The sequence below is a fragment of the Chrysemys picta genome, chromosome 6 (genome assembly GCF_011386835.1).
Source record: "Chrysemys picta bellii isolate R12L10 chromosome 6, ASM1138683v2, whole genome shotgun sequence".
Classification (NCBI taxonomy): domain Eukaryota; kingdom Metazoa; phylum Chordata; order Testudines; family Emydidae; genus Chrysemys; species Chrysemys picta.
In genome coordinates this window covers 67,060,166-67,078,949 of record NC_088796.1, presented here as the reverse complement: position 1 = coordinate 67,078,949, position 18,784 = coordinate 67,060,166, and the positions used below count along the sequence as shown (strand labels likewise).

Below are 18,784 nucleotides of genomic sequence, written 5' to 3'. Positions count from 1 at the left end.
CTTCTGATTTGTTTTAAGTCACTGAAACAATGAAAAACTAAGAACTGCTTTAATTGGCTAGATATTAATGCTGGAAATAGTCAGCATTGGGGGATAGTTTCTATATTCTGATGCAGATCTGTGCACAACCCATTTCCACGGGCAATTGTGCCATATTGGAAGATCAAGTTATAACATGGTAGTGCCCTGAATTTATCATAACACATTTTGGTTTTGCTTGTGTAGAAAATACCAAACCTTGTTATCAAACCGTGTTATAGCAGGGACTAACTGTAACCAGAGCCTGTGCCAGCTTCTGCCAGCAAAGAACCCATCAGCTGGCCACTAGCAACATAAAGTCTAAAGTCTGCTGAGGGGAGTCTCAGTGAAGGAAAAACCTCTCCAGTGAGGGGATGGTTGTAGCCTGAAAAATGAGTGATACTGACTGAAGGAAGGGCCATGGGTTGAGTAATCAGTGGATGCATTGATGCAACATATCCTTGAGGCACCCTCTGCCTCGGAGTTTTCTGTGAAGCTTTCAGTATGTTCTGCCTTCCTTTTGCCCCTCAGGGCTAACCCCCCAGTACTCCCACCAAGCAGCAGTTTGCACCTCTTTGGGCCAGTGAGTATGAAGGAGGTAGTGGAGGGAAACCTTTTCAGTTAATCTATAATTATTTTTCTTCTAAAGAAGTTATCTTTGTCATATTGATCAACATGCTTGTTTTCCTAGATTGATGTTCATAGTGGACCTAAAGTAGTGTGGAAAAGTTTGGAGTATGTTACCACTCATACAATCTCCTTTCTGCTACAGACTCTGAAAATAATACCTACATCTTTAATTGGGATAAAAGATAACAGCCATTGATTTTACTAGGAGCTACTGAGAGATCTCTGTTGTCTCTCTTTGATAATATAGAGACAACTGAACTCTCTGTTCTACCTAGACAAGGCCCATCAGTTTTGCAGTAAACAGATCTTACCCTTCCTTCTATGCCACGTTATTGCACCTTGTCAGACAATTAAAGGGGGAAAATTAACAGACCACTCTATTCAAATGCTGTTAGGAGAATAAAAACTACCAACCTCTTTAATCAATAACTACACAAGTGCATTTTGAAAATAATAGAGACTCCAAACTGGGATCACACCCCTCACAATGGTGTGTTTTCCCTTTGCAATTCATTTTCTTTCCATACTTGTTTGTGATTTATGGCCATGGGGAGTGCACAGGCAACTAAGACTTCAGTTTGCTTGTCCAACAAGAAGGTGTATGGCTGTCTCAATTTCTGACCTGTGTTTGAGTTCTCACTCTTTCAAGCAGGGGTTAAAGTGTGGGGAAATAGAGGAAAAATGCAGCTCCCCAACCTCCTAGGTTTGTGCTGTGAGAGCTCCCTCTTTTGTTTCAGACTACTTTAAACACTGTTTTCAAGTAAATTAAAATGAATTATTGTTGTTGCTGCTCTGCTTTTTTTTTTCTTTGTTTTTTTGTTTTGTTCCATTTGAGTCTGGTAAGCCAGGGTTTCTTATTCTTATCCTCTTGCTTTTATTGTGTCTGACTCTCACTTGTATGTTTTTTCCTCGCTTGGGCTCAATTTGAAGGTGTAGTTTGCTAGTAACCTGATCAGTGGTCTCTTATGACAGGGTAGTGGGGAGAGAGGATCTGGGCTTTTCAGCTCTGGTCACCTAGTTTTGCAAATAAGGCAATCAACAGCTAGATTTTCTAGCCAAGCTAGAGTAGTCTATGTAGCAACTTTAGAGGCCTGCAAATTTAGTAGCAGCTGAAAGAAGGTTTTATTTGATTTTAAGAGAGAGATTAAAGTTTGCAAGCTCTTGCCAGTCAGATACTTCAAAGACAATTATTTCTGCCAGAAAGACAAGCAATAGTTGAATTTGCTAACTATAACAGAGAAGGCTTTGGGATAAAATAAAGTACAATTTGATTACTTGCTACTGATGCAAAAGATAGTTTGATTTGATTTTAAGAGGAAGACAGCCTCTAATGGTAGGGAGATGGCTTTTATGAGTGAAATTCCCTCTCTCTGATACTTAGCTACAATTGCAAACTTAGCTGCCTGTGCCAAGGCCAGGAAGTATAATTTGTAACTCAATCCTTGAATTGTATACTAATTTAAAAATGTACATGCAAATTTTACAGACACAGACCTGGTTGATTAAAAAAAATGTCTGGATTACATCAAACCATCCCATTGGGTTTAAGCATTAAAAAACTAGGTTGATAAAAATCAATTAAAGCAAATTTTTTTATTTAAATTAAATACAGGTATATTTAAAAAAAATCTATGTAAAATTAAATTTAAAATTGACAACCCATGTTAAAGCCTAAACTACTTACAGTCTATTAATCGTTTAAATGAAATACAAAAAATAGTATAAACTATTACTGCCAAATTTTAAAGAAAGTCAAAGTACCAGGAAGTCACTGACTAAGCACTTGGAACCAGCATTGTTGAAGTGCTAAACCAGCATTTGACAGCAGTAGCCTCTTCGGCAGGTTCAGAGAGAGTATTTTCTTTATTTCAATTTATTCAACTAGTTCAGTTCAATAACTAGTTTATTCAAAGTTAGGAAATCAACTGGGAGTTGGAAAACAAGCTTTTCTGCTTTTTCTCTTCCAAACTGTGAATAAAGACCAGGCGTGAGAGAATGAGATCTACTAGTTCTAAACCCTTGAAGGACTGGTGACCAAAAACAATCAGTTCAATTCATTAAGTACAGATAATACTTTCTTTTGTTTAGTAAACCAGTTAGCTTTAAATGCAAAAAATGTTTGTATATATAATGAAAGAATCATTGGTCCAGAGAGAGAGAGAATAAGTATAAGCGTGACTCTGTAGCCTGGTGGTTAAAATTCCCACCTGGGAGGTGGGAGACCCAGACTCAGTCCCTGTGCCCCAATGCCTTTTAAAGTATTTATCCACAGTGGAATAGCTTCAACAGGAGAGACTGAGGGAGATGCCAGTTCAGATCTCTTCTCGCCCTCATGTGGAGCAAGGACTTGAACCAGGAGTTTCCCATATCCATGGTGAATACCCAAACACTAGGCTAAAAGTTATGAGGGAGCCTCTCCACCCCAGCCTCTTGCAGAAGAGCGTTATAAATGCCTAACTCCAAGAGAGGGTTTTATTTTTTTTTAAAAAGGATCTCAGTCATTGTATAAGGATTCTAAGCACCAAACTCAGGCCTTGTGAATCCTAGGAATTTTCTAGGCACCTTAGCATTGCCACACCTAAGTTCCTTTTCGACTCTAGCCCCCTTTGTTTACCTTATACTTAATATTTAAGGCTGTTTGCTGTTTATACCCACCCATAACCTATGGCTTTGATCCTGTAACCCTTCCTCCCCTGAATAACCCATTCTAGTAGGATGAATAAACTAAGGCCCTTCGTTTCTGGTTTTTGTTTTATTTTTAATTTCCCAGGGATTATTCAATGTTTATTTCAAAAGTTAAAAAACAGGTGAAAATCAGTGCAAAAAATTTACATCACAGTTTTCCGTGAAAATATCAGGGTTAATATTGGGGGGATAGGAGGACAGAAAAACAAAACAACAAATAGAGAAAAGTAAAAGTTTGTTTATGAAGCCATTGTCTCTAATCCCCATTAAAAAAATAAAGCAACTTTTTAAAACAAAAAGTTTACTGTTGGTGACTTGCACATACACTTGATAAAAGGGGTTTCATTCTGAATTTCAAAAGTCCAGGCTAGTGTAGGCTTGCAGTAGTTCTTTCAAAGTGTCTTTCCTAAGGCTCATTCTCCTGCAGACTTGGTCACGTCCTTGGGTTCAGCTACTCACAGGGGCTATCAGGGGGGCAGTGGGTGAGGGGAGGTGGTGCCTAGCAGAAAGAGGAGGTGCCTGATAGTCAAGGATCCCAAAATCATCATCTTTCCTCTCGCAGGCATGGGCCATGGATTGGCAGCAGATCCCAGTCACTGAGGCTATGTCTACACTGTGCTTCAGTTCAGTATGAATTGCATTGTGCTCCAAAGTGCTGCACTGTACCTGCCCCATGTGGATGTTGCTGGTGCAATCTAAAAAGTACCAATTCATGTTAACATAATCCTCGTCAAATGCAAACTAGGTGCTTTCTAGGCTGCACCAGCAGCATCCACACTGGGCAGTTACATGCAGAACTTTGGTGCACGCTGCATTTCACACTACATACTCTGAACTGTGGGGCCAGGTAGACAAGCCCTGAGACACAGACCCACCAGCAGCAGAGAGGCTGTCACTACCCTCCTCCTCACACCCTCTGCTCCTCAGCTCTGCTCCTCAGGGCCATAGCGGGATTGGAGCAACCTGTTCACCAGGGGGCAGGAGGGGACTCTGGTGATGAAATGGACAGGGCTCTGTGCCCTTGGGCTCTTCTTGAGGCAGTGACTTATCTCTGAGCCTACCTCCTCTCAGGAGCTATCATGGGAAGGAAGCGGGCAACCGCCAGCCAGCAGTTGCCCTTCCCTGCACAGGCACAATGTACTGTCCACTGGGGAGTCTGCGAGCAGGGAGCTGGAGCGGGGGAATTCGGGCATGTTCAAAATCCAGGTAGAAATCAAAAAACTGAAATAGTGGATTTTTAAAAACCTGGGAATTTTTCAGAGATTTTTTTGTAAAAAATGAAAATGAAGTGCACTAGAATAGGCTCATTTTTAAAGCTGCACATAAAATTGAAAAAAGGAACAAAAGTCTTGGAGTCATCGTGGATAGATCTGTGACAATATCTGCTCACTGTGCAGTGGCAGTCAAAAAAGCTAACAAAATATTAGGAACAATTAAGAAAGGGATAGATAATAGACAGAACCATAATGCCACTATATAAATCCATGGTACTCCCACACCTTGAATACTGCATACCGTTCTGGTTGCCCCATCTCCAAAAAAGATGTATTAAAATAAGAAAGAGTACAGAGAAGGGCAACACAAATGATTAGGGATATGGAACAGCTTCTGTATGAGGAGGGATTAGAAATACTGAGGCTGTTCAGCTTGGAAAAGAGATGACCGAGGGGAGATATGGTAGAGGTCTGTAAAATCATGAATGGTGAGGAGAAAGTAATTAAGGAAGTGTTCTGTACCCATTCACATAACTCAAAGACCAGAGGTCATCCAGTGAAATTAATAAGTATAAATTTAAAACAAACAAAAGAAAGTACTTCTTCATATAACACACAGTCAACTTGTGGAACTCATTGCCAGGGGATGTTGTGAAGTCCAAAAATATAACTGGGTTCAAAAATAATTAGATAAGTTCATGGAGGATAAGTCCATCGATGGCTATTAGCCAAGATGGTCAGGAATACAACTTCATTCTCTGGGTGTCCCTCTAACTGTTAGAAGCTGAGACTGGATGAGAGGGGGTGGATCACTCAAGAAACTGCCTTGTACTTGTTCCCTCTGAAGCATCTGGCACTGACCACTACTGGAAGACAGAATATTGGGCTAGATGTACCATTGGTCTGATCCAATATGGCCATTCTTTATGTTGAGCAATTCTATATTATTAGTTAAATGTGATTTGCTCTTTTGAAAATGCAAACACTAATATGACATTTTAAAGGGGAAATGAAGAGTGAAAATTTAAAAGAAAAAGGAAATAAATGGAATAAAAATGCTGTGGTCAAGAAAGTTCACAATTTAATCTGTTACCCTGTAATTAACTGAAAGCTGCTTGCTAGCTAGATCCATGGACAGAGATTTATTCAGTTTGAGAAGATGTGGAAAATCAGAGGAGAAACTCTCTATATATTGAAAAGAGCCTAGCAAACCATTCTTCAGGCCTTCAGTGGGAGATGAGGCACCTGGGAGGCATTTCTTCTGCACTCCTCTGGACCCAGGTAAATCTCTGTGAAATCACTTAGAAAGAAAATACTCATGATAAATGGCAATACACGCAAGACATCTCTGCTTTAGACTCCAAATTAGATCAGCTGATCTGTTTAGAAGGAAGACTGGACATGGTTGTGGGTTGCATGATCCAATCAGAAGTCAGTGCAAACTAATGTAAGAAGGTTTTTGCATTAGTCAAAGAAAGAAAAACGTCATTGCAGTAGAAACTGGAAAATGTGGAAACAAATGGCAGACACAAATTGTGCAGCTGGCAGGTCTGTTGGAGGGCAACAAAGGGAAACACCCTGTTTGCTTTGTTGAAAATGACTCCCTGAAGTTTTGATTTTGGCTATCATGGATGACTATTTATTTGGAGAAAGCTTATCAAATTCCTCTCAGGCAGCAAATAACTCTTTATCAAAAGCAAGCATGGTAATTTTTAGAACACCCTATAAAAAGAAACAGACAATTTTCATGGCAAGAAAAGAAACCTAGTGTTTTGTACAAAAACAGGATTTCTCTAGACCAATGTGTCAGCCCAATAACCCAGGCAAAACAGCAGGAGCTGATTCCACTTAAGCACTTCTATATGGTGCTGGGAACAGAGGGCTCTCTGTTATAGCCTGCAAAGCTGTGCATTAATGATGAGGATAAAACCCGACTTTTGGGAGACAAACTTTTAACAAAATTAGCAATGGAATCAATACTTGTAGATTGTGTGTTTGGAAGATAAAATAGCATTAGATGGCAGTAGCTGAAAAACCCCAATAATCGTGTTTTGCTGGATCTTTAGCTTCACTTTAAAGCCCCCAATCTCCCCTGACATGAGAATCCTGCCCTGTTTGAATGGTGGTTGTCTGTACTGAGCAGAGTGTTTTACTGTTACTAGGCTTCTCTTTAGCCAATCAGCAGCATGGTGGTTGGGGAAGGGATTGAAATTTACCTTGCTTGTTGATGCTAGCCCAGCTCACTTTACCAGCACCTCTACCCTTCTCCCTTTCTGGTAGTGGAAGACAATCTTTGGACTTGCAAGGAATAAAGGTAGAAAAGGCAGGAGAGCATCACACCTACATAAGAAGAGAGCTTCTACCACACAATCAGAGAGGGGAGGGGATATCTTGAGGCTGGCAAGAGAAGCAGTAAAAACAGTGGGAAGAAGGAGAGAAGCAGGAAGAATGGATGACTGGAGAGGAGCAGAAAAATGGGAATAACAATTAAAATTTGAATGGTAAGCTCTTCCTCTCTCCCGTCCTCCCAGTTTGTTTTTTAAATCCCATCCCTCTCCTCTACAAGCTATTCAGTTGGGAAGATTGACTTCAGAATTCCCTGCCACCATTCTTCCACTCCACTCCCCCCCCACCCATCCACCCAAAAAGAAAGAAGTAAGAAATTGAAGTTCCAGTTTTTGGATTACGTTTATCATATATAACTTGTAGAGAAGAAAATGTGTAGGCCAATAATATTAGTACTTTCCATGCGCATAGCATCATCCATTGGAGGATCTCAAAGTTCTTTACCAACATTAATGAACTTGTCTTAACAAGTTCATAACATGACAGTAAGGAGGGAAGTGTAAATCACTTAAGTTTTCAGATGAGGAACAGAGAGGGTAACTGGCTTTCCCAAGATGAAACTACAGATCAGAAATAAAATATATATCTCCACATTTCCAACTCTGTTTCTTAACTATAAAAAATCCTCTGTTTGGGCTTCAAAGGTTACGAGACATTTTTTAAACAGTGCTTTAACTCCTTGTGCCACTTTTACCCTGTCTCATACAGTGTGTAATTATCATATTGCTTGTTAGATTTACATATGATTTATTCGCATGGACCATAAAAGACAGACAGACTTTCACAATGTAACAAGTAGTTTTTACCTCATTTCTGATCCTTGCTTTCTCTACTTCTTAATCCTTTAAAATTAAGACACCCTGTGGCCCAGATTATGCCTGCCTCCAGATAGCGTACAAATAGCGTACATTAGAAGCTCCTCATTCCCTCTTGGGACATAAAGACTCAGCATTGCCATTTCTTTCGTAGCCAATGCCAAGGAGATGGCAGGAGACAGGGTCATGGTCCCAGTCACTTCTGCGCCAGTCAATAGTTCATGGGAGAGAATGTTGCACTCTTTTACAATTGCACAACCCTCCAGCATCTTTGGAGGACACTATGCATTGGAACTCCCACTAGGCTGGTGCAGCTCTGTACTGACCCTCATAGGTGGTCATGGCTTAAGGTCACATTTAGCCCTAAACCTTACTAACAAAGTCTGTTGTATATCTGGAGTAATAATACCTATAATATTTTTTGATATTATATGTTATCTGCTGTATTTATGGATGCTACTTACCATTCTTTTTGATTTATTCTGTATAATTTTTTAAAAGAAAATACTAAAGAAAATAATTAGTGTATTAAGCACAAACCCTCTTTTAAAATCTCCATGATACTTCTACCCTCTTTTAATTACAAATAGCTACAAAGATTTCTCACAAGTTTTTTTAAAAATTCCTCATGGGGAATTTTGCAAGAATGCAAACTTTATCTAGTAGAAGATTATTAAGACAAGCCCTTCCCCCTAAAATATTGTTTTAGTGGAAATGTGAAGTAATGTCTGGAATTCATCACTGTAATATCTGGGACAAGTTAGGGTCTCAATGGGATACAGAAGTATTAACTTGAAAAATGCGATTATGATATCAAATTAAGTGGTCTGGAATCCTGACAATGAGATAAATTTACAAACAGAACAGTTTGCAAAGATATCTTCAACTGATGCTTCAACATTACTGGATTATGGTAACAAATAAAAAAAAAATAACAAAACCCAAATGTATTTAACAAATAAAAAAAGCTTGTTTCACTAACCAGAGAGAAGACACATTTCTAGTTTTGTGAAAAATATTTTTCTTAGGAATAAATGATCTGTACTAAGGTGTCAGTTCCTCTATTATTGGAGAGAGCATGCTGTTTTTATGCTTTTTAACATTCATATTTTTAAAAAATGCATTTAATAAAAGCTCATAAAATACAATCACCAGCCAACATCAACATTCCTACTCATGTTCAGTATGGCCCAGTACAGGAAAGCATACCAGTTCAGGAAAATACTTAAGCGCATGCTTAAATGCAGCATTGAATAGGAATTGGTTTAAACACATGTTGAAGTGCTTACCTAAGTCAGGGCCAAAGCCAGTAAAGCCTGTATGTGACTACTGGAATAGAAAAAATGAATCTTACTGATCACAAGTCACACTCGTTACTTTGCTAGTTTCCATGTTTGCTTCTAGGCAAGGTAAGGACTGTATCTGAATCACTTATATTTTAGGCTCCAGTTGCTTTATCAAGGTCTCTTGGGTATGTGTTCCCAGTAAAAAAAGACCTGCGGCAGCAAGTCTCAAAGCCCAGGTCAACTTACTCAGGCTTGTGCTGCGGGGCTAATAATAGCAGTGTGGGTTTGAGCTGGAGCCCAAACTCTGAAACCCAGTAAGGGAGGAGGATTTCAGAGACCATGCTCCAACCTGAGCCCTAATGTCTGCACTGCTGTTTTTAGCACCACAGTACAAGCCCCATGAGTTGACCAGGGCTCTGAGTCTTGGTCCTGTGGGGGCGGTTCTGCGTAGGTGTACCTTCCGAGTGTTGGTTGCAGTGCTTTTTTCTACTTTGCCTTGGGCTTTATGCTTTTTGTTTTGAAAAGGAAAACCAAGCACAAAGCTGTTACTGAGAGTGCTTACTTCCCACAATAGGTCAGAAGACATAAGAACATGGCTCATCTTCTAGAGTCATTGTTCATATCAATGTTTTCTAACAATATCTTCCTCTTAGTTGCCTAGATAGTTAAGAATGTTGATGAATCAGGTTCAAAACGTAAGTGTCTGTGCTAGAAGTTGATGTATCTGGTTCAATAGCTGACATATCAAGTCTGCTTCATGATATTTGTTTCAATGAATGTTGTCAACAAACAATGTATGGTAGTTGATTCAATAGATTCGTTTAGAGTGAAGAATGGTTTTGTTTCAATGAGTGCTATATATCTTTCCATATAAACTGTATCAAATATATTCTATAATATGTTTATTTCCATTTATTTTATAGACTTTTCTATGACACTCGTCACTGTAATACAGCCTTCCAAAAGTATCAAAAAAACATACCAGCCTTTGCAAAAATCTACTAACCAATCCTTAAAATAATCACAAATATGAACGAGGCACCCCTAATACAACCACTCTCAGTAAGTTTAGATACACACCGGGGCTACTCTTCTCTAAAGTGCTCAAACATGCCTGCAAGTTCTCACCCTTGGATATCTTTCCCATGTACACCTCCTCAGATGGACATACTCTCTCTCGTTAACATACACTTCTGCACACACTTTTCCCTTCAGACTGATAGTTCACAGCAGTTCACACCATGTTTCACACTCTCTTATACACACACATTTCAAAAAAAGAACAGGAGTACTTGTGGCACCTTAGAGATTAACAAATTTATTTGACTATAAGCTTTCGCTGGCATCCGAAGAAGTGGGCTGTAGCCCACGAAAACTTATGCTCAAATAAATTTTTAGTCTCTAAGGTGCCACAAGTACTCCTGTTCTTTTTGCGGATACAGACTAACATGACTGCTACTCTGAAACCACACATTTCAAACTTATTTCTCTCAGAACTAGCCAACCATCCCATCCCACTGATCACTTACTACTCAGTTCCTGACTTGGTCACACACTAACTAACCTATTTAGGCTGTATACCACACTCATTCACTGGTCACTTGGCCCCAACTCAGCAATTTTCTTTCTCCCATGATGAACTTAGAAATAGCTATCGCATTTCTTATGAATACTATGCGTACCTTTGGGTGTTTGTTTATGATGGACTACTTCCTATAGGGTGAGATAAACAGGTAACCAAACAGGAACGGCAAAAGAGTGATCTAGATAAGGAGCATCCAAGCAAACACTCAAACAATAGCCAGAATATTAGCTGTAAATAAGCTACCTGCCTGGTGCCAGCAAAATAACACAGTTGTTTTGCCAAAGCTGTGGACGTGGCAGGTAAACAAACCGGCCCGGCCCGCCAGGGGCTTTCCCTGAACAAATGGTGGACCGACTTTGAGAACCACTGGTCTACACTGAACCACTACAGTGATGCAGTTGTGCTATTGCAGTGTTTTAAGTGTACAAATACCATCAGGCTGCTGTATCCCTATTGCATTATGACCTCCAGAATCAGCAGCAGCACTCCAGCTTCCACCCACCCTCCTTGATGGGCCAGCTAATGTAAAGCTTAACTTAACTCGAGCTAGAGACTTTGTGTGTGGACTGGAGTTGGGTTAGGTGTAAAACTTGAGTTATTCTCAGGCTAACAATGCATTGAAGATAAACCCTCAGTGGTGCTCTTTTCTGCATTACTAACTACACCTCTACCTCAATATAACGCTGTCCTCGGGAGCCAAAAAATCTTACCGCATTATAGGTGAAACCGCGTTATATCGAACTTGCTTTGATCCACCGGAGTGCGCAGCCCAGCCCCCCCCCCCCCCCCCCCCGAGCACTGCTTTACTGCGTTATATCCAAATTCGTGTTCTATCGGGTCTCGTTATATAGGGGTAGCGGTGTAGTTTGTAATGTAAAAGACAAAAAAAGCACAAGAGGCTAATTTCAGGAGATGCTTCTAGGATGGTCTCTAACATACATCAAAGTATGAAGAGCTTTCAAGACAAACATTAGAATATTCTCTTTGGTAATCCTGGAATAAGTACACCATCTGTGCCACTTATACTGAGCTTTTAGCTTTCTCTTGAAGCACTTGGCAACATGCCATGTCAACCTGATACCAGAAATACAAGGGCTAATCATCTTTACACACGAGTTGCTATAAAGGTGCATATAATGCTTTTAAAAACAGAAATAGGGACACAAGACTGAGGTATCTCTTTCCAATGAATTTGGTTCATGCAGATCTTTGTTCTGTCACAAAGTAAGCCTGTTTCACATGGACTATCAAATGTTAAGGAAAGTGGGTTGCAAAAACTTTTTTTTTTTTACTCATTTAAATTTGTTCACTTTTGGTTTAAAGCAGTTGTAATGGTCCATGAGGTTAAAAATGAACTTGACATTTGCAAAACTCCATGAAAAGGAATTGGTTTGTATCTTTGGCATTATGACATAGTGGGCTATAGTTGACCCCATGTTAATTTGTTCCATAACAAAAGTAAGACTGCAGTTAATGCTTCCAAGGAAAGACTTTTATTTCTAACCCTTAATGCTCCCTAGTTAAAAGTGCATATGAATCTTATATTATGTTTCTTACCTGACAGAAAAAAAGTTTGTTAATAGTATCATTTCAGCCTGGACACCTTTAAGTTATCTCAATGTACATAGAGAGTATATTTGACTCTGAAGAGTCTACATTTATTCACTACCCATTGTGCTGCCTTACCATACTAGCAGAATGATGTGCTAGCTTCAGTTAAGAATTTTCTTGCTTTTGAATCTTAAGTCAAACACTTAATCAATACCAGTATGTTTCTGCAGGCTTTAATAAAGTTACAATGTTTAGATATGGTTGTAATTATTGTATACGTAACATAATTTAGAAGAAACATCTATCTTCTAAAATGTATAAACCAGAAAAATGTGTAGCAGCAGCTGAGCTCCTGCAACTTCTGTTAACTAATCAGAACACTAAGGCATCTCTTGATTCCCATTGAGTTCAGTTGTCGATGCAAGAACTCAGCACCTCATAGGATTCAGTCCAGTGTTTGCATGTGTTAATTTCCTTACTCAAGACATTCGCTGAGCCTCAAGGACACTGGGGTGATAGATATTAACAGCTCCTTGAGAATACATAATCTATATCAAGGTGTCAAGGATGCTTCCCCACTTTGAACTTTAGGGTACAAATGTGGGGGCCTGCATAAAAACTTCTAAGCTTAACTACCAGCTTAGATCTGGTCCACTGCCACCATCCCAAAGCTAATTCCCTTCCCTGGGTAGCCTTGAGAGACCTTCACCAATTCCCTGGTGAATACAGATCCAAACCCCTTGGATCTTAAAACAAGGAGAAATTAACCATCCTCCTCCTTTCTCCCACCAACTCATGGTGGATCAAGATTCAAACCCCTTGGATCTTAAAACAAGGAGAAATTAACCATCTGCCCTCCTTCCTCCCACCAACTCCTGGTGGATCAAGATCCAACCCCCTTGGATCTAAAAACAAGGAAACATCAATCAGGTTCTTAAAAAGAAGGCTTTTAATTAAAGAAAAAGGTAAAAATCCTCTCTGTAAAATCAGGATGGAAAAATAACTTTACCGGGTTATCAAACTTAAAGAGCTCAGAGGACCCCCCTCTAGCCTTAGGTTCAAAGTACAGCAAACAGAGATAAACACTCTAGTAAAAGGTACATTTACAAGTTGAGAAAACAAAGATAAACTAACATGCCTTGCCTGGCTGTTTACTTACAAGTTTGAAATATGAGAGACTTGTTCAGAAAGATTTGGAGAACCTGGATTGATGTCTGGTCCCTCTCAGTCCCAAGAGCGAACAACTTCCCAAACAAAGAGCACAAACAAAAGCCTCCTCCCCCCCCCCCCAAGATTTGAAAGTATCTTGTCCCCTTATTGGTCCTTTGGGTCAGGTGTCAGCCAGGTTACCTGAGCTTCTTAACCCTTTACAGGGAAAAGGATTTTGGAGTCCACCAGGAGGGATTTTATAGTACTGTACACAGGAGAGCTGTTACCCTTCCCTTTATAGTTATGACACAAGGCCTACTTGATGTCTAGGCTACTTGATAGTGCCAAGGATTAGTTGAAGACTGTTTAGAGGGTTTTTTAAATTTAACCCTCCACATATTATTTATTACTACCTTCTGTAAGTGCCCACATTGTGCGAGGTGCATACACACACAGGAAAGCACATCCCTGCCCCAAAGTGCTTACAGTCTAAAAACTAACACTCATAAATTGAACTCTGAAATGTTTATACCTGATTTAGATAGGCAGTGAAAATAGTTTATAATGGACATACTGACAGACCCTTAACTATGAAGGCATGACAGAGCATCAGTATAATTCATCTCTTACAAGGAATGCTTTTAAACTGTTTATTGGAAATCTATTAAATATGACAGGAAGACAGACTGAGCTCTATTTCTGAACATGACATTATAATTGGTACATACGCTAATTAAGAATGGCTTACAGAAATGTTGTCTGCAACTCCCATCAATTAAACAGAAATTTTCAATAAACTGAGGGGGTGAAACCTAGTAATTTCAGAAGCACTATTTGATAGTAACAGTACATTCAGCTATCAGAGGGGTAGCCGTGTTAGTCTGAATCTGTAAAAAGCAACAGAGGGTCCTGTGGCACCTTTGAGACTAACAGAAGTACTGGGAGCATAAGCTTTCGTGGGTAAGAACCTCACTTCTTCAGATGCAAGAAGTGAGGTTCTTACCCACGAAAGCTTATGCTCCCAGTACTTCTGTTAGTCTCAAAGGTGCCACAGGACCCTCTGTTGCTTAGTACATTCAGCATGTAACCAATTTTTTTCAGACTCTTGATGGAGTGAATTTCTGTATTTACATATTCAACTTTTTTCACAAGTTAAAGTTCATTGCCATGTTTTTGTTGTCTTTTAAGTATGCATTGAACCAAGAGCTTCAGTCTTTTAAAATGAAACATCCATCTACAAAACCTGAAGGACAAGCTTGCTATTTAACTGGTACCATTTCCTTGACACCTTACTTTAGCATCTTTTGTGTGGATACCGAATGGTACAGATTGTATTACTGTTACCAGATTCTACAATCTTTAACTGTGCTCTTCTGCAAACAAAGCAACAAAACAAATTCATGTTTTGATTTTTAAATGAGAGCATATGTATATTATATGTCATAAGCACCACTTAAAACTGACACACCTGTGATCCCACATTTTTTTTCCTCCCTTTGTATTCAAGTAATGCTTGGAGTTACAGGAGCTGGAATAAGTGTCAAACTACAACATATTTCTGTTCTCTGTCTGCTTATAAGAAACGCCACTCATCTTAGAACTAACACAGACCTGCTGTTAGACCACTTTCTTTACTCTGAATTTTTAACATCAGAAATACTGAACCATCTTTATTGAAAACTTTATTATTATGTAAATTAAATCCATGTTATTTCACACTTTTCCTATTTCATTATTTTGGTGTGTCCCTAATTTTGTGTTTCTGACACACATTTCACAGAATAGAATATCCGGATTGGAAGGGACTCAGGAGGTCATTTAGCCTAACCAACAGCTCAAAGCAGGACCAGTCCCCAGACAGATTTTTGCCCCAGATCCCTAAATGGCCCCCTCAAGGATTGAACTCACAATCCTGGGTATAGCAGGCCAATGCTCAAACCACTGAGCTATCCCTCTCCCCAAATGACCTGGTGTCTCCCCCAGCCTTGTGGTAACCAGACATTTGGTTCGGGTGCCATTTAGCATTGCCAGGTTCCCTTTTTCACTGGGCCATTCATTCTACTCAGCGGTTCTCCCATTCTCTGTGCCAGGTAGTGCCACTAAGCCACCTGCTGCTGCCCTGCAAGATGAGAGCAGAGCCATGGGTAAAACTGAGTCCTCCCAGGGTTCCCAATCCAACCTCCGGGGTCATAGACCCTTCTCCTTCCCTCGTACAGTGACCCCTCGTGGTGTCCATCCCCAAAGACTGGCTGAGTATGCTCTATCCCCTTACAGCTCTTAGTGCTGACCAGACTCTGTATATGCCATCTTCATAGAGCAACTAAGCATGATCCATCCCAGCTCTGTAGGGCTTAAGAAGGGCTTTCCTTGTAATGGCTGCTTCCAGCTGCTCTGAGTCAAACCTTGGCACGGGAACGAGAACAGGGAGTCGGGCTTCTATGCTCTTAATCACCCTTTGCAGGCACCCAGGGAAAATTGAGGAGGAAGCTGTCTGATCTGAATGCAGGGGGGACAAAAGCTGAACTGGGAGGATGGAAAGGGGTAGAGTGGGACAAGGCATTTGGTTAGACTGGGATTGGAGGGGAAGAGAAACTGGGAGTTGGAGGGAAGACAGGGACTGGCTTGTTGAGGAGACTGGGATTGAGATCTGGGGGATTGACTGAGTTTGGCTGGACAAGGAGACTGGAAGTCTGCGGATGTAGGACTGGGACTGGGAGATGGTGTGGGAAAAAGGGAGGATAGGGAGACAGTTAGAAGGGGTGTCAGGGATGGGAGACATTAAGATTGGACTATGAGCTGTGGGAAGGCGAAAGGATGAGGATTGGCTGGGCAACGAGACAGGGACAAGGTACAGAGAAGGAGATGGGGGTGGGGAAGACTGAAATTGGATGAGGAGAGAACCAGTATTTGAGGTGGTGGCAGATTGAATGAGGAGCCAAGAGGGGGAACTGGGATTGGCTGGACAAGGAGACTGGGACAGGGATGAGAAGCATGAGGAGTGGAGACTGTGATTGGGTAGGCAAGGAGACTGGGACTGGGATAAGGAGCTGGGATAGTGAAGACACGGGAATGTGGCAGAAGGGATCAACCATGAGGGAAACAGGCAGAAGTGTATATGCCCACTAGAGCACAATATCCTCCAGAGCCTGGAATGGAACCCAAGATTCTTGAGTCTCACCCTTCCTCTGCTGCCAGCAAATATCTGAAATCATTGGCAAAATGTGTCTCTCACCCCCCATGTAGTGCTGATTCACACAGAGGATGACAACCTATTACTACTATCAATTGCTTCCATAGCTCAAGTGGCAGAGGTCTGTGAGGTGGATCCAACTCTGCTGATGAACCATATGGGTGTCAATATGTCACATGAAGGAATTTGGTTTTTTTTTCCAATTTTTTCTTTAATAACCAAGTTTTTTGTGTATTATATTGTATATTAAAAGAACATTTTTAAGGTACAAAGTCAAACATCCAAACGTTTGGAAATGCCAGAATTAAGGTTGTGCTGTAAGTTGACCCCCTTGTGTATATGCATTGATACACTCTTTAATTACATATTTTTTCACAGGACTGCTGCCTCATTCATTGCACACGGTAGACTTGCTCTGGGGATGAATCTGTATGGGTAAAAAAGGAGGCTGTAGGACCCATATCTCATTTGTTGCAGAAGTTGGAAGGTGTGCAATGAATGAGGTAGAGGATTGCAAGAAGAGAACAGAAGGTCCCAAGATGCTGGAATGCTGCCCTGGAGAACTGGATTCAATCCCTGGCATTGCCCCAGAATTCCTGTCTGCTTCTAAACAAGCGACTTAAACCAAACTTTTCACGGGGGTCATTATTTGTGTGTTCCTCATTTTCTGGGTTTCCAGTTTGAGAGTCTGGGATCCGATTTGCAGAAGTGTTGAGCATTTGTGAAGATAAATTCATTAATGTTTGTGAAATGTTCAGATCCTATAGCAAAGAGCACCACTGAAAAGCCCATGTGGACATTGTCTTCCTAGCAGTGTGCAGTAAATAAGGCTTAGGGTCACATGTTGAACAATAAGGATAAAATGAAATACTGCTCATTAATTGAGCACTGGCCATCCCTGGCTGCCAATGGGTCAGGAGCCTGGGCTGCCAAGGAGTAGGGGACCCTTAAAGCTCTGGCTCCCACAGCAGCCCCCTAAGCAGACTGCCAAGGAGGCAGGAATGCAAGCAGTCAGGAAACCACGCAGGTTTCCCTCCAACACCTGCCTGGTTTCCATCAGTATTTCAAAATCAACATAGTCTGACATTCCCTAGCAGTACCCAGGTTTATGAGAACCTCACTATCACCTGTTCCTAGCATGAGAAAACCTAGTCTGTGCCTGCCGGGGGGGTCAGCTCCCTGACACATGCAGCACAAGTACTCCCCTCTCAGCCCACATAGGCTTTGCTGTCCTTCCTACAGGTTAGCGATAGGCACACTCCACCCCCCAACCCTCCAAGCATCCCCTTGCAGTATCCAGCCCTCGCTCCACTGGACACTTGCACAATTACCAGGCCCACTGTTCCCAAAGGAGCAGTACACCACAGCTAAATAGTTACACTTTAGACCACAGCTCTGCTTTACACACATACCACTTAGATGTGTTTATAGAGAAAGCAAGTATACATTTATTTAACACAGTACAGAGATTCAAATGGTAGCAAACAGAAATAGTGGAAACAAACAGTTGCATATAAAATAAAATGTGTTCTAGAGCTTAAATTTAACTAACAAGATGCCCTCTTGTCTAGTAAGGTACTGCGTACCTCCAAAGTCCTTCTCACAGCATTTTTTAACCACGAAGGCTGAGATGCTCCTTTCATAAGACCAAGCCTGCTGGCACCTTAGCTCCTCAGATGAAGGATGCCAGGACATCTCTCTGCACCTTCAGATATATTAGACCAGTCCTTTGTTCTTCACCTGCAAACAGGCGCCCCTCACCCTCAAGCACTGTTCATCTCTTTCTGTAAATGTCTTCTCCTGAAATCCCTGGATTCTCTGCATTAGCGTTTGAATGAGTATGCAAATAGACTTTCATAGACACAGAATCCCAATGGTCAACCAGGGAGATAAATGTCTCCTACCTTCTGTCTGGTGGAACCTGTCAAAGGCATGCTCTGGGTAACCTGTCTTTAACTACAAGGCTCTAAGAACATAATTTCCAATATATGTATATACACCTATCTCCTTACATATTATCTGCACATACATTTCACAAAAATTATGATAAACAGTGTGACACATGTTTTCAGTAGAAACCTTACACGATACTCTTTGGTGAACTAGAATGTAAATTCCAGACCCAGGGGATCCCTGTAACTCTTGTGCACCCATCCATTTGGCGTCAGGAGGTCCTTGGGTCACACACAATGCTATAGAATGTTGATGAATTGTCTAATTCTGACAAAAAATGTTTTGTGGAAATTTTTCCGACCAGCTCTAATCATTACCATGGCTGGTTTAACAAGCAGTAGTGCTGTAGAGGAGTGACTGTG

At 40.8% G+C, this 18,784-nt stretch overlaps 1 protein-coding gene across 4 annotated transcripts in view; it reads left to right on the top strand.

The window, feature by feature from the left end:
• The window catches only part of FBXL17 (F-box and leucine rich repeat protein 17), a 461,401-nt gene that overhangs the window by 339,649 nt on the left and 102,968 nt on the right, over positions 1-18,784 (top strand). Inside the window, exon 8 of one of the 4 annotated variants that reach the window (XM_042840435.2) lies at positions 6,828-10,266. The exons of the other annotated variants lie outside the window; for them this stretch is intronic. Within the exon in view, the coding sequence (XP_042696369.2) occupies positions 6,828-6,859 (32 nt within the window). The 3' untranslated portion in view covers positions 6,860-10,266. Of the gene's footprint in view, positions 1-6,827; positions 10,267-18,784 lie in introns of those variants that run through there. 4 annotated transcript variants of the gene reach the window in all.